Raw genomic sequence first — 23,042 nt, forward strand, 5'->3', positions numbered from 1 at the left:
CAATTATTGAGGAGGCGACACAATAAGCATTCATTTTAAATTAGATTTAGTAATATTAGAGGAAATTCCTTGTGCCAGAGGAATTTTCATCAAAGTTAATAATGTTGGAATTAGCTATAAGTGAGATAAACTATTCCTTAGTTATAAACGCTTTGCAGCAGGATGCCACACCATTGGGTATCTCTGGTAGAAAATAAGGTGGTAAGCAGAATACTTGACCAGAACCAAGTCTAGAAGGAAGATATTACTGTTATTATCTATATATATAATCGAGATTCTTATTTGTAATTCATCAATGATCAGCAACTTTGTAGCCAAGTACAGACCATTTGTCTCATTAACAGGTAGTGCCCACTCTTCTCAGGTTATTGCTCGCGACATGTAAACTGCTTACTATCTTTAGTCCCGAATGAACACTGATATCACAGATATTAAAGAACATGGAACAAGTGTTTTTAGAAGTTGGAGAGCATCAAGTAAGCTTATTTAGCGTCCACGAGATTTACTGGTCTCCTGATGAAGACGCCCGAAATGTTATAGAAAACACGACAACTGCTGCACTGAATCTAGATAGTATAATATGTAAAGAAGTAAGTATAAGTACTCATAGCACTGGTTCAAACTACTTGAGCGAGGTGGGGCCTCCATTTCTATATTTTCGTTGGACCTGGTAGTGGCACAGCCCCTCAAAATTTATAATTAAAGTTCATTTTAATTTAATTCAAATTAATTATCATTATCCCCTAATCACGAATTTACAACTTATTTTTTCGATTACGAATAATAGGACATATTATGAGAAGATTTTTTTGGGTTAAAAATCTCAAATTAAGAACTCTGCTCAAGAACAGAAAGGAAACGACCCCCAGGCCCCAGATCGGAACAAAATTTGTTGCAAACATTTATATACGGTAATGTTTTAACCACGATTTCGGCTAACAAAAAGTATTTTCACAAGGGAAGGTACAATATACGTAAAATGAAACTATAGATTCGGAATTATTTGACAATTAAAAAAAAACAAATTTCTATTATGATACTGTGCGTGGATAACAATATGATAAACTTCAAAGAAGTTGAATACCGGAAAATAGCATATAGATTTCTCGACAGCTTTTACTCTTCCCACATATCCCGTCTGAATAATGCGGAAAGGAAAATTAGACTAATTCGATTAAAACGTTTTCTGTCACAAAAAACAGGTTATTGGGATACAATAAGGCAATTTATATTAGTCGTTCTCTGTAAATTTACTGAGATGAAAAATGTTGCTCGCGCACAATTCAACCTATTCCATTGAGGGTTACAATTATACCTTTGTTCTAACGAAGTCTACTTCAGTACTTAGCCTCTCCCGACGTTTTATGTCAGGTTACAAAACATGAAGACTTGATCTGTCTGGACATCTAATCATAAATTGAATCAAGATTTGACGGCAAGTACGGCAGATATAATTGTCAAATTGTGGCGTCAAAGCAAGGTCGTCAGTATAGCATATGAGTTACTTCTACAAAATCCATGAGTATGACCACCTTATATTAGTTGTTATGGACGTTAAAAATGTTTTTACAAAAAATATCGTGAAAAAGTTTTCTCAAATTTGTCCTTTTTAAACGACAAAAAACTATGAATTACTGACGATATACTCTACAGATTCCAATGTATGTATAACTATTATCAACTGTACAAATACAATTGTTAGCCGAAAAAAAGTTTAAAGACTAAAGCAAGAAAAAACACATTTGAGCAAAGAAGCAATTCTCCAGAAGCTATCGTGGTGATGAAACTTAACTTATTTGATCATTGCTGTGTTCCATGAAATATCCAGCTTGCTCAATATTTCATGGAACACTTCATGAAATAACATTTAATGGTCATCTACAGAGTTTAGTGAAACAAGCAGTTACAAGACACTAAAGTCTACAAGTACAAAGTACAGTCTCAGGCTGGCGCGTGATATCCAATCTCACCGTCAAAATAAAGGTCTGCATTAAAGCATTGAAGCGTCATACTGATAAGCGATGTAAAACGTGAGAGCCGAGGTGTACTAGTGATATGGGTACAAAAGAAAATTAATCAAAACAATATATAAAGGATCGGGTGAAGACCACTGAAAACTGGGGTAGGATAGTGATTGATTAGGTGTAACCATGGTAACCACTAGAGCCAGTGTCGATTAGACTGCCACTAAAAAGCCCCCAATAGACAATAAACATGATGCAGAGCACCGTGAAAAGTTGGCAATCAAAGTTATTATCTGTGGAGAACTCATTAAATGTACGGTTTATAGAGGAGCCCCCAGGTAACGTACAGACTGCGTTCAATCAGTACCACATGATCGTTACCACGCGTGTAAGAGCAGGCTCAATCACTTCATACCCTCCCAACTGACCAATAAGAAGCAACAGCACTATCTGATAGCCAATCAGAAACGTCATATTCTCGCTTCTACCGGCTGGTCTAGACTGAGGACCGCTCGTACGGTGTCAGAGGAAGATGAGGTATATCACCATCTGGAGCTAGAGCTGCACTAACAAGCTACAAGCAGGCGGGGAATCTGTTCTGATTAATTATTTTGTGGTTCTAGATACCGGCTATGTAACAACGGCAGTCCAGGTGCAGTGCCAGATGTGTTACTGATTAGCATTAATTAATTAATAAGTTTTAATCAGCATTTATATTCGTTCATTAGTAATTAGTATCATTAAGTGATCAGTCAGTAGTACTAGTAATCAATCTTGTTAAACTAATTTAGTTCAAAATGTCATGACAGCGGTAAAACATTCAACGTTCCTAAAAAATGGTAAGGCTTTGATAAAAAAAATTGATCTAAATTTATCAACTAAATTGTAAAAACAGTTAAAATTTACATTGAAATTAATGTTGTAGTTTAAAGTACAGGATATAAATTAAAACACAAGTGTTCAAGAACACTAGTTACTCAGGACCAGAAATATGCAAAATATGCAGCTAACGTTGAACCAGAAGTGGCCGACGAATAAAAGTATAATTTAGGGTATAATTATAAAAACCAATTACGTCTCGGCGGTCTACTAAACTCCAGTAGTCAGTACCGCCATTGTTTTCAGTTCGCATCGATTCGTGGGATTCTCTTAATATCTCACCGTTCAATTTATAACCACTACAATAGCTGGCAGGTATTTATACTCCTCTCTTGCTCTTTCGCAGCAGTTTAGTGCTTATACGATATGCAGTAAAACATCAAAGGTAATGCTAGGCTTTTTGAATCCGAGGTTATGAAACACTCAGACTCAGAGGTTATGAAACACTCAGATTCTCAGAGGTTATGAAACACTCAGAGGTTATGAAACACTCAGAGGTTATGAAACACTCAGAGGTTATGAAACACTCAGAGGTTATGAAACACTCAGAGGTTATGAAACACTCAGAGGTTATGAAACACTCAGAGGTTATGAAACACTCAGAGGTTATGAAACACTCAGAGGTTATGAAACTCTCAGAGGTTATGAAACACCCAGAGGTTATGAAACCCCCAGAGGTTATGAAACACCCAGGTCCCAGAGGTTACATGAAGCAATCAGCATTCAACCTCTTCAGAGTTCATGCATGGGTCCCCTCCCAACTAAGTAAATCAAACCATTATAAACTGATAACAGATAACAGTGCGGATTGACCTGCTTCTAGCAACAACTGTACCGAATGACAAAATTTCTGAGTTAACAAGTAGAATTATTTAGCATTAAGCTAAAACCAGCGGGTAGAATTACGTAGCATCATACTAAAACCAGACGAAAACTTGCGTGTTTTGCCACTATAACACGTGACTCGTATTTTTAACACGTGACTCGTAACACGTGACTTTTAACAGTACGTGACTTTTAACAGTACGTGACTTTTAACACGTGCCTTGATGTCACCCCACATGAGCAGCACTGCTCATTTAGTTTTACTCGGGTCACGTTTCGTAAGGGAGGTCTTAGGCTTAAAAGAACAGAGAAATATGACTAACTGCATGCAACTAACTCCCTGAAGATCTGAGAGTTGCCGCGGTCCTCCTACAGGTATGACGGATTATGATGGCCCTTGCCTGATAAATTGGATAAGCTATGTTGTAAGATGTTGATTTATAGATGTAGGTTTATAAGATTGTAGCCACAAAATGTTGTATACTAGGATCAAAGCTGATCGCAAGTGTACAATATGGAAATTTACCTGAATACAGTCACTCCATGTAAATAGTCGTGTAATATCGCGAAGGACAGAGATATGCCGTCCGTAGAAAGATGTAAGAAATTACAACTGACAAGAAATGCGGTCGCATGTTTTTTGTATGTGGACGACCGCTTAATTTCCTGATCCATTGTATTATATTAGTTATAATGAAAACCATTTCTTTTGATAATATCTAAGATATCTCAAATATGATTGTTAAAATAGTTCTAAAGAATAAAAAATGTCTAACCTTTCCATCATATCAAGTTCTTTAACCACAGCAATGATGCCTGGTTTGGAGGAACACTCATCATCAAGGTACTTTACTGTTAGGTTGAGCTCCCCGGATTCGAACACTTCCTCTCTGATATAGTCTACTGCTGTTTGTGTAATGACCCTGAGAAGATAGAAGTTTGTTGGTTTGTGATGCGTTTTAGGGAGGAGTTGATCAGGTTATATACCCCCAGGGACCAAGTAATTGAAAAAAATACAGTAGTGAATAGTACGATTAAAAAATTCTTTTCTCCTTTCAATTTACGACTACTGAAATGACAATTCGACGAAGGATGCCTCAGAAGTCTCAAAATATCTGAAATAAGAGATGAAATACGGTCAAGAAAATATGTGAAAGGAATCATTTAACTCATTCGTACCTTTGGTGGGGAGGCCATTCTCCAAAGTCAGGGAAATTAAACGAAACGAGCACCCCAACTTCGAGCTCGATTGTAGATTGTCGTAAGGGAACTAGTGCTAGTAGAAAGACAGCTCTCAGAAGAGGGAATACAGGCATAGCAACCCCTTCTTCGTACCTGCACAAGTGAAGTGTCGTTATATCTTTACAGATATATATTCCAGATCAATTATTCCATCGATAATTTGGATGTTCTCGATTGGAAAGCTGTTATCGTCAAACCAAAATGTTTCCATTTTCGCTAGACTAATCGTTATATCAACAGTCTCCTAGTGCGAGATTTTAGACAAATTACTGGGCTTGGGCAACAGCTGGCCTCCAAACTTATGAGTTGTTGTAACTTGAATAAAGTTAAATTGCACTTCAACTTATTTAATCTACGGTGCACCCAAACGAGATCCTTGTGTTAAACTAAAGATTGTCGCTGCATGAACATGAGAATGTTAACACTCGAAGTAAGGCCCCTAACTTTTCGATGGCTGCCTTATGACAGTGAATAGGTCAGTTTGGTCAGAGTGACAGAGTTGGCGCCTAAGATAAACGATCTTAATATTACCACTTCGGTAATAATAACTACATATTAGCAAATTTATTTGGTCGCACCTGCCGCAGAAAGTGGAAATGCAGTTTTTGGTTAAAGCGTTGAAATCGAAAACAGAAAGAAAATGGGGAAAGAAAACTTACCTTCTAAGTACAACATGCATGCACGTATTCGATCAGCGACTTCTTGAATTGTTTTTCTTCACATTGTTTTATTAACCACCTAAACAAGATCAAATCTTAATATATAATATATCTATATTATATTTTATACTTAACGAAATCCCTCCGGCAACGGGGACATTAAAAAAAACAAACACTGAAAATCGACCAAAAACCGACCCTCTGGCGTGGCCAATTTTAGCTCGCAAATGGAGTTGAAACCTCGCCATTTTGAGCAGGGTTGTATAAAAAGGATAGGAATAGGTTGTAGCATTCTTAGAATTTTGATTAAGGCTTTAAATTTTCTATAATCAACGTCGGAAGTGAGGTAAAATAAACGTTAGAATAATGGCGTTATTTTATCAAAGATTACCTGCGCCGTTGCTTAGCAACATCAAGAGATTGCACGTGCGCGAGCAAGAACAGATTAGCAACGCGGGCTGTCATGCTCTCTATCTCTCTATTAATGCTTTTCAAACAAAGTTACAACGAATTCTTCATGTAATGCATCCTGGGCAGTGGCGTAACGTTGCTTGTTGGCGCCCCCCTGCCGAAAAAAGCGCCCCCCTGTTGGCGCCCCCTCCCCTTTTGGTGCCCCTCCCTAAAATTGAACAAATTAGGTGATTTTAAAGAATACGCCGGTAAAATCTCTAAAAAAGTGTGTATTTAGATTTAAAACGCGCAGTTTTGCTAGTACTTTAGTTAAGTTTTCGAAATTGTCCCACATTCAAACGACGATTTGGCGCCCCCCTAAGACGGCGCCCCCCTGCACAGCGGGGTCAGCAGGGCCTTTCGTTACGCCACTGATCCTGGGCATGAACAGGATATGCCCGTTTAAAATATTTCCATCACGTTGCATTACATAATTCTCAATAAAAATAATAGATTTGTAGTGTCGTAAATAGTTTAAAACTATAATACGGCATAACTACGCTATGACTAATGACTATCCATAACTTTGGTTGTGATTGATGTTTTTTGATACGGTAAAAAGTATCGATTAGGGAATACCTAATAAAACCTTTATCGTTATCGGCAAATAAAAATCCATACAATTTATATTACGGAGCTAGATCATAGATAGATAGATGATGACAAGAAACTATAACATAACTGATTTTAAATTTCCTTTAATAAAGCTTTCAGCTAGCGGATGTGCAGGTTTGAGGAAGCCTATGAGCTAGGTAAGCAGATAACTTAGTGTTTACCATATTATAAGGCATCGTACAAGAAAAATGTATGGTCAGGAACAGGTTATAAAATATAATAATACGGAATATTGAAACTGTCCCTTTGATCACGAATCAATACGAACAAAAAGGTAGATTGATATCAGCGTGAATATGAGGTATATAAGATGAGCTATAGGAATAAATAGATATTATGTTTCGCTTTATAAGGCAGCTACCCAGGCCGAGTCTATCGACCACAAAAGAAAAGGATGAAACATTTTTCCTGTAAGCTTGTATAAAAAATATACTAGCTTGTTGAGTATTACATGCGATGAGCTATTGTTACTTGATCTCTTTATATCACAAGAACCAATCATGTCCTAAAATTCCCTACTCAGAGTCAATATCCCATTAATTTTAATTGATAAGCTAAGAAGGTACACGAAACGAGTGTGAACAATGTTGCGTTATCCAGCTATTGTCGTGCGAAGTACCTACAGCTTTACACGTCACGAGGCACACTGTTCCTACTCAAGTATTGCATCCTAAAAATCTTCTCTCCAGATAAATTTTATTCAGGCAATACTATCGAGAATATATCTATTTATATTTAAATCTTGACGAAAAAATCCATAATTCCTACAGTATAACAGAGCTAGATGATGAGTAGAAATGATAAAACAAAAGAGCCCTGGCAGGGCCAGCTGACAAAGCATGGACTGAATACTACTGATTACGTCTACAAAATGCCAACTTGCTTTTTTTGTTCTGAACCGTTAAATGTTAATTAATTGAGCTGTAATGGTGCGGAAAAAAACAAGCAATTCCGGAGAAATCAGCTCAAACTTATCCATCAAAATTGTAAGGCAACTGATAGGTTACCAATCTAGGTTGAACTAAATTTCAAATTATCAACTGTAAGTTACCAAATAAAGTTACTGAAGTAAATAAAAATTCCGAAAGGAAGTAGTACAATCGCAGACGAAATAGTGTGACATTGCCAGCATTGACAACATTGACAGTCAGAACTAACTCTCAAAGTAGCTGACTTTACAACGTGTCATTCAAATTACAAGTACGACGGAAAATAAGTTATATTATGAAAGAGCAGGCCTCCTTCATGAGTTATATTCTCATTTATAGTGTTTGTTAACTTTAAGCGCCCAGTGCATTACAGGTATATTTGTACACAGATTCCCCACACTTCAAACTATAAATAAATCTATGGTAAAATAGAGTGGTATAGGTGGACTTTGTTCCGCTGCAATGAGGCCCATTCTAATGGAACGTACATCAGGAGCTCAAATGAATTTAGTGAGCTCATGTCATTAAAAATCCCGTCAATGCTCGATGATTCGATGGGTTATTGATATTTTATTCATCACTAAACATGTATTTTTTAATGAAATGAATTGTATCCTTAGCATTATTATTTGATAACACACAATGGCTTATACATAAACTGGGAGGAATGATGAGGAAGACCCCCCAGAGCAACTCTAATAACAAAACTAATTTAGTTTTTAGAAGGTAGTAAAAATCACTCGACTGTAAAGAACCCTCATCAGGTTATGAAAAGTGATATCAAACTATTATCGCAAAATTATTTCTCGAGTTCTTATGCCAGATTAATAACCTTGATAACGTATCATTACATTAATTTTACTCCTCCATTAGTAAGAGGCAGGTTTATTTTAGACCGAGAATAATAGTGCATTGAATGAGGAGCACCTGCCAATAACTACTACGTGCCAAATTAGTTGGAACAGAAACGAAAGATAACAGATGACAATGACACGTGAATACGATTACTGATCACTGGTGATTCAGCCAATGTTGTGAGGCACATCATAAGGGGTTATGAGCTGTTTATTACATTAAGTTCAAATGCCATAATTGTTCTGACATTGACAGCGCTCTTCTCACTAACGAACTCGGTCATTTTTGTTGGGCCCTGAACTAAAAAGCGGCCCTTATTATCGGGTTGCCATGACTACGCTTGGCAATATTACTACTGTTTTTGTTCAAGATAATTTGCCGCCTTCACGGTTGACAGATAACATATTATACTTTATACAGGATGTTATATATGTAGATTCTAGACGTTGGCTTATAGCTTTACAACACCCGACAAGCCGTGCTGAAGATCTTGGCTCCTCACTGTCTAGAGTCCACACGATAAATCGTTATCAGACCTCAATGTTAGATTCAATAGTGTATTAGTTAACCTGCCCTTTTGGCGAGCAAACAGGTCAAGAAATTAATCAATTTGCAGCGTAATCTGTACTGAAAACGAGAAGCTAAGAGAGCCACTATACATATGATTGTTACCACCTAAGATTCTCCTGAATTAATATAAGCCAAGTATGATATGTAACATAAAGGAAAAACGAGATGTGTATTTTATCAAAAAGTAAGCAAATAATTTAACAAAGAAAAGGGTATCATCGCAGATCAAAGAAAGAGATAACAGCAAAAGGCCTTGTATTAGAAAATGATGCCAAATTAATTAATAAACAGTCTACCAGAAATTAACAATAAGTAGACAGCACAGTACATTAGTTCACATGCTTCGGTGAGTACCAAGATATTGTTCTAGATATAGTGACATAGTTACATCCTTGGAAACAGTGCCGTGTACAAAGGTCCTTTGTTTTTACTATACGTGTAATCTCAAGTTTAAGTCTTAAACTTTAGCTTAAACATACAATGTACTGCTAAAGGCTGTGCAACTGCAAGTACTTTTAAAGATAATGTATTAAGAGTTCAAAAAGAACTGATATAAAAGTTAAAAATAAATAAAAGCGGAAAATAATCATCAAGTATTTATAAAGATTGAATAAATAAAGTAGTACGATAATCATTTAATTAGATCAAACCTCAATCTAAATTATTACGCTGCGCAACAGGACAAAAGATGGGGACGGAAAGAGAATAAACGCCATAATAGCCGTTACGAACAATTAAGCTCAATTAAATATTCTAAGTACCCTAGCAGCACTGTAATTAACTACTAAAATAATGGCTGATGGCTCTAAGTGCGATTGGACATACTCATAAGCTCACAGTGTTGGTCATATCTCGGAAAACATTAATATTTAATACTAATAGTCAGGACATGAGTCACTTCGTTGCTAAGGTGACAAACCGAGTTTATCCCTAACAGAAGCATGAAATACGCTTGCAGCCTTAGGATTTCATGTAATCAGTCGTTAGTGGACAATCAGGTTAATTGCAGTGATATAACAGGGGAGCATTAGGTATGTGATATGGTAGCAGAGAACGAGAGTAAACAACAGCATTTTCAGTTAAATTCAAAGTTGAGAACACGGGAAATAGCGTACTTGTATTATTTAATAACTTGCTTTGACCTTTGAAATGAGCTTTATACAACTTAATCGTACCGAAAACTACATTGTAGAATCTGACAAGCACCTTGATGAAAACAGACGACTGATTTCTCCTTCATAAAATCAAGTCCTCAAATTTCATAACTAAACACAAATCTAATTGAAAAGCCCTGCACGTAATAACTTACTGACAAGTACTATATATATTGCTCCAACGTACCGTAAAATCACTTCGTTCCAAAGTTCTCACTAATTCCGACAAAATCTGTCACAACTTACAACTAAGAGAAAACAGATTTAATAAGCCTAAGAACAAGTAGCTTCAAGTATAGCTGCTGTATCACTGTATTACAGCTGTAATATTGTGTTGAATAGTGAAACAAACATGCACGTTCAAAGGAAATCGCTTGTTGAGCACTCATAATTCAGATATACGTTTAAAATGGACAATACTTACCTCTACTTAATTGCTTGATATTTACTTTTTACTGTGAACTCAACTGTATATTTTCCACTTGCTAAGTGTGAAAAATCAGTGATGTACTGAATTGCACCGACTGATAATTACAAATCAGAAACAATTGTGATAATACTTTCAACACTACTATATAACAAATAATTTGAGGAAACGATGTAACAGAGTCGATATATTTTAATGTTGCCATGGGGTGGCAAGTCCCCATACATCGCAGTCCGGTAGTTTCATTGCGTCCTAATATATGAACTGTTCTTGAGCATCACTAAAAGACTTTTTCTGAGCAGACTCGAGTAAGGTCAAAATTGCTAATAGTCCAGTGAAGAGTTGTATTAGGGCTATGTCGAAAAATTCATGATCATAAAATAATTTCTACATGATCATTGAAGTGGGACACTGAGTGTTTAACACCAATATCCCTATCAACAATAGGTGAAATGGGAAGACAAGCAAATACCTTCTTCAAGAGGCCAGCAGATAAACTTATTAAAAATCAGATCAAAGATACAGTGATGACATTTATATCAGGAGAAGAGTGAGATTTCACCTATCGAGAACAACAGTCATTTCTCTCAGAGGGAAAAGAAGCAAGAGGATTGAAAGGTAGTAGTGCGGTGAAAATATCAGATTTAGACATAAACTTAAAGCCTGCACATGGATTTCATTGGGCTACAATTATCAGACACGGGCTTTTTAAAATTCTACTGACATTCCTAAAACTGTTACCGTTTTATTAAAGTCATTAATTGATTTATATATATATATTATCTAACCCTATAGTAGTTGGATAATGACCATTGCTGAATTTATCTACAGATAAAATATATTGTTTGAATGACCGTTATTTTGAATACAAATTTCTACAGGAAGTGGTTAGGATTTGTCCTAATAAACGCCATTTTATGTGTAGTAAAGTAAATTCCAAGGAAATCATAATCCTATCCTGGCGAACCTGAACCTTGCAATCACTTCCGGATGTCCTTCAGCATAATTGTTATATTCATTTACAACATATCAATAAATTGCCTAAAACCTTCACTTGTGGATAAATTGTTAAAAACTGCTTTGAGCCTGGCGCTCTGCCAGATTTTGCTAACTTTTGATAGCAAAATGCTAGGAATTTCTCGATAGCTGGAAAGTAACCGAAACGTTCACATTATACACGTTGTGAGAATGCGATAATCTGAAGAAGACTGACGAAGAGGATCTGTGTGATGAAGTTGGCGAGATGGCATAGCAGATTAATGAAAAACCGCGTTTTGAAGCTATAACCGGGTTATCAGGCGGGACCTGTAAAAGTTTCATTTGGTAATTCCAGTACTGTTAATCAGATATTATATTAGTAAAAGCCAAATATCTGAGACTGTGCCAAGATCATAAAACTGTTTTCAATTCTACAAACCGATCAACTGAGGAGCAATGTGTCTATCAAGAGTTTGTGTTTGTGATGAAACAGATTACCAAAGAAGACACAAAAAACATCATTATATATCAGAAGTGGTAGAAGTCGTTGAAAGGACAAGATATTGGGATGAACAATTTATAATAATGATTAATATTACACAATATCCATACGTGTTTACCGTTATGAGATCCGTTAAGCTTTAACAGGGCCATCATATAATGTGACCACAGAGATCTCTCTGTCATTCCACTGGCAAAACAGCGCGTTTGAATTTTGAGGAGTATAGCCCCTGATAGGCAAATCGTAGCATGAGCTGCGATTTGAAATGCTCCCGGTCGCCGATGCAATTCAGATGGTAAGGCATTGCATTCCACAATTTTGGTCCAAAGACTGCATCGACAATCTTTATTTTTATTTGGATCGTTGATATAAGGGATACAAATGCTTTATTTCATTTCATTTCATCAAGATGGGCTCAGATATTGGCGTTTATTTTGACCAAAACTACCAATTTCCCAGTATTTTTTTCAACTGGAAAACTTGAGTGTGGACACAGGTGAAAACTGAAAAAATTACAATATTTTCCCACACGTCACAGCGATATACCGATTACCATCCTGCATTGACAAATCAAACCCAGAATCACTGTCTCGTGTTACAAAAATATGGTCAGTATCCAGAGCTCTGGAGTTCCTGGAATAGTAGGTAATAGAAAATGAAAATGAAGGAGTCTTTCAATGAACTAGACGCAGTAACCGTATTTTGCAACATAAAATGGTCGAATACTGCATGAAGCACCTTTAAGCATGATTATGATTAATTTGATTATATTTATTGATATGAATTCTAGAAGGATACACGATGCAACTGTTAAGTATGTTTTCACACCATGGTCCATCTTCCGGTTGGTTTCATATCAGGAACTTTCGACATTCTGCAAGTTGTGGCGCTTAATCTTGGACTTGATGAATCACCTCTGGCCAGTGGCAATCAGGAATGCTCACAAGAGGTGAAGGAATGTATCACTATTTACACGATTTTTTTGGGGGAAGGTTCATGTTTGAGATATTTGTAGTAACCAGGCTTCAAGGCTTTAAATACCACACATACCCTAACATAGTAACATCTGTATTAGAACAATGAGTATATAGTTTACTCCTATAAATATAATGGGTGATCTGAGAGCTAACGGAACACCCACACGGCACACGCCCTTGTGTTCACCCTTTTTAGGATTGTCCTCCACTCTTGTGTCTTCCGCCCTCGTGTCCGGTTCCCGTTGGACGTATGTGGAGGACGCTTTATAAAAATTTGCCGACACTAATATTCGGGAATAGAGAAGAGTATGATGTTTTGTAAGGTTTCATCAAAGGAAACAACAACAAAACTTCAAAAACAAAAGCCGAATCTGATGCATGGCATGTCACGAACGATTTAGTTTTCAAGAAAGCACAATCTAACCCCACATACACTCTACTATAATCGTAACAACTCGCATTGCAGTAACGACCCAGCTGCCATATAGTCACATTATCTAAAACAATGATGTTACTATGAACGGCACGGGCGTCTACCAAGTTAGCACCATATTATTATGGTACCGCTACTACAGGCCTAAGAACCAAATGTAGCACATGCCGCGGTACTTTTAACTAGCCCCACTATATATACAACTAATGACAAAACATAAGACCATAGGTATAAATCATATTGACACGTTGTACCTTAAATATCACCTGATACCTATGAAGCTATAACTTTTTTTCGTGTCCTTAATTGTATAAAATTACGGACGGAAGTATTTCACTGTTACTGTATGACACGATAAGTAGAGCCTGTGATCATTTATCATTCAGAAACAGGTGGTGTCATGATGGCAACATGCGTTGTCATGACAACATGCGGAAGCAGTCAACTGGTCAACAACCATCATTGATTACAAAGAACACGGTGCAACTGATAAACCGTTTGTTGTCAAACAATTTGCTTGATGTCAGTGGACAAATGCAAGTGTGGGTAGATCAAAGTACTTGTCTATAATGACAAAGTACTTGTCTATACTGACAACTGAAACAAAGAATTACCTATGCAGGGGCTCAACTTTAACCCTGGGCCTGATCAGCGATTAACATTTCCTCTTACATCGTTTGAGCACCGAATTTAACAATTAACTTCACAATCCTCGCATATTTTGACAAAAAAGAACAAGAACAAGAGAATCGATTTTATGTCGAACAACTCACATTTTCCTCGTGACAACGATCACGCAGGGGGGTTAAAAAAGGTCAAAGAAGACGTAATGGCCCGCAAGTTGAATTGGTGGTGTAACAAGTTGCCTCGTTGTGAGCCCGGTAACAAGGCAGGGTCCACAGGGGGGGACATGTCTCTCACTGCTACTTGAGCATGTACAGGAGGTGATTAATTTATTAGGTACCAATAGTTGGGAGCTGAATATAGCTCGCTCGTGAGATGATACACACACAGACCTGTATCTCTTATACGGTACTCTTGTAGTTACCAGGGGTTATCATGGGTTACCAGGGGTTACCAGGGGAGAAAACGGGGGAATTGTCAGCAGCGATAAATCAGGTGGGAGCAGATCGAGCATTTGCTTGTTCTATAAAAGTGGTCGACATCTCAATTAAATGATGTCCAACCAAATGATGTCCAAAAAATGAATATCTTAACTTACTTTATGTATGCCTTCACCTGGTTAAGTTAAAACTCTTGGGTAAAATACCGACCTTTTGTTAGCATGCTAATATAAGGACGGTTAAATAATGGAGGTGTATTTTATCGAGGAATGTTTTATAATACTTTATTTTCTTTGATATAAATAAGCTATTTGTAATGTGAAAATTAGATCTAAATATGTCATGATGCTCTGCAAATCACTAAACCAGTGCATTTAATATATGTAATAGGCAATTAAATAGTCAATTTAATAGGCAATTTGATAGGTAAATTAATAGGCAATTTAATAGGAAAATTACTGTCAAACCATCAATTTGTGCGAAGAGTTTATGTACGCGATTATTTCACACCCAGAAATTCGGGCAAACTTTTGACTCTAATCTCCATTGAATTATTTTAAATCAAGAAAATCGATGCCGTGAATATGATCCACTGTAAGAAAATCGCGAAAAAGAGTGCCCGAAAAAATATCTGGTTTTACACTTTACAGTTGAATAATCCAAGTTACTTAATAATCGGAATGTTTAACTTACGCTTGCACTTTTAACGGAGGTTTACGACAGTGGGGTGGCGGAATTATTGCTGTGAACGTGTAAAGTATACGAGTATACGATATACTAGAGTTTACACGGTCAGTCGGTCAAGCTCGGCTTCCAAACTAGGCTCCCAATTAGGCGTGTGTGCTTTCTGTAATCGCACTGTGCGTGGTCGATTTACTGAATTACTGAATTATTCATCAGTAACAATCATGTCCATTCAACTTTCTGCTTGTACCAAACGGTTAATTCTCTAGTCTACCTCAATTTAGTCAACAGAAACGGCCTTCATGGTAGTGGTTATTAAACTAGTGTCTTGTTCTAACCAACATGTAGCTTAGTGAAGGAATATCTGTGGAGAATATCACCATTTTGGATAATGCAATACCATTGGCTTTTACAGAAAAATGAAAATTAAGTGACATCATTGATGTGGCAACTATTGAGAGGAATTATACATTTTAAGCATAAGATTAATCAAAACTCACTCACGCAAGCGGTGCGATAAGTTGTTAGATCACAGAATTTGATCACAGCGTAACCAGCTATACAAAAGAATAAACATTTTGATTGACAGACGTAATACAAATAAGGTAACGTCTGCTTGTATGTGTACACACTACACATGAGAGCAAATTATACAAACAATGATAATATCATCAGTTATCCGGAAATAACCCCATTTAGGTGCACTACATACGTAGAAATGTAAACAAATACCCGAGAGGGTGATAACTTTGTTGAATATATACCATGGAAAAGCTCTCCTCCGAATAAAGCATTGCAAGCCTAGACTATAGAAACCAAACGATACGGCAAATTATAAAGCGAAATTCCTGATCTGTGAAAACTCTTAGAAATAAGGCTCCAGAACTATCTAAATATTGTTTAAAGTCTAAATATTACTGGGTCATAAGTCAGTAGTGATTAGTGATTATGTCTCTTTGATCCAAAGGCAGCTGTTATTCTGTTATTAATGCGTATATGCTCATAACAACAGCTCATAACAACAGCTTAGGTTTTTAGCCAGATCCTCATCTAGCAGCTTTATAACATGATATTAAAGGTTGCTCAGTGTCAGGAAGACACAGAACACCTATTCAACATGGGCCACATATTTTCATGCGGGACGGATAAACCAGGACAGAGGACAGATAATCCGACTGATTCCACAACTAACGAGAGACATATATTGAACTTTAAGGGGCTCGTTAGTCATGATAAATAATAAATCAGTCTGTATAGTTCGACTAAGTCAAATATTTTGCCTTCAAGAGTTCTCCGGACCGATTTTCGATTCTTCTCGAGTGATTTTGAGGCAGAAGACGAATAAGACATCATCAGGAGCACGGATCAAAGCGATGCAATACCGTAGTATTTGTTCAAGATACCATATTCCAGAGCTATTCAGTCCGTTGGACGCAGTAATGATTCAACATTTCTTTGTGTAAGGTTTATATATACAGACACTATGTAATGCTCTAGTACTCTAGAAGAATATCCATCACAGTGTTAATCGAGATTTACAGAACAGTGAACGCAGAGGGCTCTGAAAACAAAAGGGATTATACTAAAAGCTTTAAAAAGAAAGAATGACCGAATAGAGTGATGGGTTTGTGCACAGTCTAATGTTCAGCCCATTTGGAGGATTGCCAACATTCGGCTGCAAAAATGGTATTACAAAAGCTTGTATATTACAGCTGTACACGGCGGTACACGCCCTAATTATACCCAACCATTGCGATGAGAAAATACCAAATTACAACAAAAGAACAAATTCATGGAGAATCTGGACCGAATCATATGAAATTTTCTATTGGAATTTCATACATTGTCCTTGAAATTAAACAACATTTATTCAATAACTACATGAAGAGTACAAGGCAAATATTACTGATATCATAACACGCATCAGTTTAACTATAGTGTACGACGGACGTTTAACATTTGCCTTGTTACCTTCAGTAAATCCCATTTTTAACAGCATGTGCCCAGCATGTGCCATGTTTCCAGGCTAGGTTAGGGTTAGGTTCCCTGCAGCTTAGTCAGGGGTGTAGGAATGATTTTCCTACACCCCTGGGGGGGGGGGGGGGGGGGCAAGTTCCCCTCCAAAAGTTGTCAAATTGGATCACGTTAAATCAAATCCGACCATCAAAAATCATCAATCATGATTTAAATGTAGTACTTTAAACCTACTCGCGTTCAACATCAGCTGAATTCCCCAAAACCCGCCAAGTGCGAGGTAGAAAATACTAGAATTTTCAGCCAAGGATGAAACAAAATGGCATAAAATGGCATAAAATATTATTATTATGCTGGTAGTACTAGTCAATAACCACAACGTGGCTAATGGCTATCTTAACGAATTAAACATAAAAGAAGCTATTGATTATATGCTGCCTGGTTCACCACAAAAGTTATCAACTAACAAGCAGAAGTATTATTTTCCAAGCAAGTACTAGAAATAAGTGAGCAAACGAATCGTTTCATGGAATATGCAAAGATAAAATAATACCAACCATCGGTGAAAAGACGGTCGATGAGGATTGAAATTTGTGAATCAGTCTTACCAACTTATGGAGAATCTAGACCACATACACGATTTCGAATGCTTGAAAGTGCGTGGGGGAGGGAGAGACCGGAAACTGTATACGACTCTGGGGAAACTGCCCGCATTTGCCGTTTACAGTCCCTCAAGTCTCCACTGCACAATAAGTGGAGATTTAAAAACAACTACAACTTGACATGTCCGTAAACACTGTTAACTCCTTGATAGTTTATAAAACATCCCAAAGAGTTTATCAGTCTTGCGAGAAAGACGACTAACTAAAATCTGTAAATGATGTTTAAAGAATAAATAAATAAATGTTCACAATATCTTTAATTCTGATTGTGATCTCTGTGGCAGGATAGTAAGCGTAACGATGAAGAGCACGTGATTTGTGTCAAGCATCTAGACCTCAGGAACTGCAGTCAGCGGCTAGTGGTGCATTCTGTGCAATGTGCATAGCACTGAAGACTGAGGACAACAACATGTGTGACGATCAAACTGAATACTAACCAGATCTATCTATAAATTGGATGTTTAAAACTTTGAAATGCGTGATCAGACGGGAATTTTATAGACTTTAAAGTTTATAGTTTATCCGATCTGCTAGCTTCTCCCGGGCAAATTCCCGGTACGGACAATAATTTTAATTGTGATGGAATGTCTTAAATCCTACAATTACCAGCGACTTCTGTAATTGGTGACAAATGGTTGTCATGAATTATTACTTCACCACATCAGTATGCACTGCTACAATGGTTTTGCTGTCAGGTACCCATGGGAAATCAGGAAATTAGTAGATTGACAAAACCACCACACAGATGATAACCCAACTGGTGAGGAAAACCTTATTGTGGTGTATTCGAATGACACTAGAGGCTTGCATTGGCATCAGGCCAACTTCATATGACAGACCTATCTTACAGTAGGCATTGTTTAGGGTCCTTATTATAATATCTTGCTGTTTTTTTATCAGGGAGAAATATCGGGGTTGCGAGTTGCAGTATCAAGTTAGAAACTTAGAAAAGATAGCCATATCGGGAATGGCTACACAGGGAAATAAGGCAGCTACATTTAGAATTGCAGGTGATACTAGATAACTTGACAGATAGATGTGCAGATTGTCCATGTGTTAGAGAGTATCTCATTCTCAATATTGATTCGGGGAGATCAGAGTTATGTATTACTCACAGATCAACGGGCATATCATTGTTATATTGTTATACCGTCACGGGTATAAAGTTGTTGACACTGGTCACTGTCACGGGTACATGAAGGTTACAGCTGTCACTACTTATTGGCATCAACTGGGTCCAAAGGTTAACTTTATGATATTCATCAAACGAAAGTCTACAATTATAAAATAATCCGTACTTTGCTGGCTACAGTGCTCCTAAACAATATAAACCTGTCACACTTCATTCGGCGAAATAGCTAGTCAGCTAGGAAACATAGCTAGTTGCTAGGCAACATAGCTAGTTGCTAGGCAACATAGCTAGTTGCTAGGCAACATAGCTAGTTGCTAGGAAACATAGCTAGTTGCTAGGAAACATAGCTAGTTGCTAGGAAACATAGCTAGTTGCTAGGAAACATAGCTAGTTGCTAGGAAACATAGCTAGTTGCTAGGCAACATAGCTAGTTGCTAGGAAACATAGCTAGTTGCTAGGAAACATAGCTAGTTGCTAGGAAACATAGCTAGTTGCTAGGAAACATAGCTAGTTGCTAGGCAACATAGCTAGTTGCTAGGAAACATAGCTAGTTGCTAGGAAACATAGCTAGTTGCTAGGAAACATAGCTAGTTACTAGGCAACATAGCTAGTTACTAGGCAACATTGCTAGTCAGCTAGGAAACATAGCTAGTTACTAGGCAACATAGCTAGTTAGCTAGCTGGTAGGCATTGCTGAGTCGATATCAAGATATGATATTATGATTTCCGTCTCCAATGTCCATGAAACTATGTAATCTCAAATAATGGCTGAGTGAAAAAACTGGCTTACACTTGTCAAAGACAGCGGAATTATCTGTAAGCCATCCCGGAAGTGTCCAGGTTAGTGTTTGCTTTGGTACGTTCTTTATTGTGTATTTTATTTGCGTTTACGTTATCTTTAGCAAACTGATCTTATTTTTAATTATACTGCCTCGATTTTTGATCAGCCCAAGTTTTGAAGGTTAGGCCATTAGCATTAATTTAATCAATACTACACCCCTGTCCTCTAATGACGTTCTTAAAAGTGGTAACGTCTTTAGGCCTTAGCTATTGGTACGTAATCCGATGAGGAGTTTGTTGAGTCGAGAAAAAAAACATCAGCTGTTTTAAAATAGAACTAACAACGCAAAGAGCACGATATAATATAAAGATATTCTCCTTCTATAGATATTTAAAAATTTTGTTCCCTTTGTTTGGTTGCTAGGGGGTTGCGGGATAATGATGATTAAAACGACGTTATGCCACTATATTGTAAAGTTAGTTGCTTTCAACCTCCTTGGCGGCAAATTCAACTGAGATTGAACCCCATTAGCGAAACTATAAATATAGGATAAATGGGTAGATGCTATGGAAAAGCTTCAGTTCTACTTCCTTTGTGTTTAATTGAAGCTCCGAAAGTGAAGTGATCACTTACTTTATAAAGACTATAGATGAGACAAAATGTACGTTAATCAGATAATAAAATATTTGACTCGAATGATTAATGAAGTATTCGTAAAAATACCAGTGGAAATATTGGACCGTGGATTCCACGTACGGTCATGCATATTGCATAGGCTCATAAAATACTAGTAAATTTAATCCTATTTGATAAATTGACAATCACTGGAGTAGATTCCCATATATCCCAATTTGATCCAGCTGCTAGTATACTACTATCATAAATAATAAACAAAATATTAATATTTGGATTCACCTGTTGTGTTAGACAATCGTATTGAAATAAGGAAACAACAACTATCTATAGTTCGCGGTGTGAAGTTGCCTTACGCTGTCTCAAGCTCATAATTGACATTTATTTAATAAAATATGAAAACTTTAATTTAAGTTTCCCCGGTATAAGGAGAGCTAGGTAGACTAGTCACAAAGTCACGATTCAATTCATATCAGGAATAAATGACGACACTTTCTGTCTTTCATAATTACTGTCAACAAGCAGCGAACTTAGTTCAAGTTTGTTCCTATAAAAGTAGACTCAAGAAAATTTATAAAAAGTCAACAAAAGTTTAATGAAATGAGACTAAAAAACACGGACGACTTCGCTACGACTAAGTGCTTACCACTAAATAAAGTTGGAGACATGACTTACACGATGGAGAACAATAATGTCTGATTATAATTTGTAGATGAAATTGACGTTGCTTAAATTTTATGAGAAGGTCAACGGCATGGGTTTAACATCTTCATAATTTCATAGCGTTTCAAAGAAACGTCCCGCATTCAGAGTAGAGAGAGTTAACTAAGGAGTGACGTTAAAATTATAATAGTAATTTAAGATTAATAACGCATTCAGGGTGTTTAACCCAAAAAAGCAATCCTAATTTCTTAATTAATCCCTACACCAACAAATCTACACAGAAATATGTATTGTTGATGGAGGAATGCGGGGAGCACTACTGGTTCTAATAATCCTCCTAGCCTGTCCTGGCTTAGGTAAGTGAACAGTCGACAAACTAACAGCAAATATAGCACATATAGCACGGCCATAATCAAAATTAATTCAAATATTAAGTCCAATGATGCAACTCAAATGACACGGAACACTTTATAAAGGAGCACGTAAAAAAGGCAATATCATTACTCAGTGCTAGAGGAAGAAATAATGTAAAATTATAGCTCCGAATTATCGTTAAATTATTTGAGAGTAGCGGGGATCACTAGTTGGGTTGGTTGGAGCTAACGCAAACAAACGGGGTACTTTATGAAATTGTAAGGTATCTCTTGGTGCTTAGTTAAAACAGCGATAACAACACGAGGGTCTGGTTCGGTGACCGTCTCGATCCTCAAGGACCCTCGGCATGTAAAATAGGCACTAAGCTCAGCACCAGCTCAGCACCAGCTCAGCACCAGCTCAGCACCAGCTCAGCACGAAACTTGAGCACCAGCTCGGCACGAAACTCAAGCACCAGCTCGGCACGAAACTCAAGCACCAGCTCGGCACGAAACTCGGCACGAGCTCGACATCAAGGCCTGCGCCAGCTCGGCACGAAACTGGAGCAGCTGTGTCTGGATCGCGTCATTAACGAACGTGACGTTAACAAAGTGTTCAGTGTTAACGGATATTGTAGGGGATCTTCCCTGAGCTTTAGAGTAGACACGCGATCTTATCAAGCAGTGGGTGAAGCAGGTACAAGTGCAGCAGGGTTACCAGGGTTACATATACCAGGGAGAGGCTGGAGCTGTCAATAAGTACATCAGTGTATAGTGTATAGAAAGATTCTAGTGCATTAAAAGTTATCTACTATGTTTAATAGTTGATATAAACTCTAAAGCGTATAGTATAATATGTTTGACCTTCTCATAATTTCAACTGAACTTGCAAATCTTCGAGAATCTTCGACAATAAGGCAGTAGGCACATAACATGTTGATCATGGTCTACGGAGCGCCAAATTTGTGAACATTTCAATATTCATGTCGAGGTACGGGCCAAACGATCCAGAGCCCAAATTAATGCCATTACGCTTGACTGCAGCATGGGGAGAGCAGTTCGCGCCTAGGTGTCTTAAAACCCGCAATTTCCAAGAATACCAGTACATTAGGAGTAGGTTAGGAGTAGCAGGGACAGCAATAACTCAATAATTTACAACATGGCCCCGCAAGGAGTCCCGCCGTGGTGAGTACAAGATATTAGTGGAAGTAGGAGAAAGTATAAGACCATTAGCATTTGATGATTAGTCGAAGTAGGGGAACAATTAAATACCGCATTAGATAGAGGGTTCTAAGTTTAAGACTTGTTTTGAGACTGTCAGTGTCACTGCCATCAACAGAACATAGACAAGTAGTTACGGCTTTAAGAGATGTCGAGACTTCGCAGTAATTATGTCATCAGGATAGTATGTAACCATGTTCAGTACCCCTTCCAACGACCTAAAGACTTCCAGCTTCAGTTCGCCATGTCTCAGTATTCGCTCTTACGTTGTATGAGAGTTTGGCAAACACTTGGCTAAATAAAAACAAAGCTTCCATGGGTAGAGCAATTACTAAGATGGCACTTGCTACGAAGGGAACCTTACAGAGCTATTAACTTATTAAGCTATTAAGATATTAAGCTATTATCTTTTCAAC

General features: G+C 37.3%; 1 protein-coding gene across 4 annotated transcripts in view; it reads right to left on the reverse strand.

Moving 5' to 3' along the window:
- The window catches only part of LOC134819086 (atrial natriuretic peptide receptor 2-like), a 42,996-nt gene that overhangs the window by 18,420 nt on the left and 1,534 nt on the right, over positions 1–23,042 (reverse strand). For all 4 annotated transcript variants that reach the window (XM_063828841.1, XM_063828846.1, XM_063828840.1 and 1 more), the window contains exons 2-4: positions 5,570–5,648; positions 4,848–5,003; positions 4,445–4,591 (exon numbers count right to left, since the gene is read on the reverse strand). In XM_063828841.1, coding sequence (XP_063684911.1) covers positions 4,445–4,591; positions 4,848–5,003; positions 5,570–5,589 — 323 coding nt within the window. In that variant the 5' untranslated portion in view covers positions 5,590–5,648. The remainder of the gene's footprint in view (positions 1–4,444; positions 4,592–4,847; positions 5,004–5,569; positions 5,649–23,042) is intronic.

The sequence above is a fragment of the Bolinopsis microptera genome, chromosome 8 (assembly GCF_026151205.1).
Source record: "Bolinopsis microptera isolate Bmic1 chromosome 8, MBARI_Bmic_1.0, whole genome shotgun sequence".
NCBI classification, from domain to species: domain Eukaryota; kingdom Metazoa; phylum Ctenophora; class Tentaculata; order Lobata; family Bolinopsidae; genus Bolinopsis; species Bolinopsis microptera.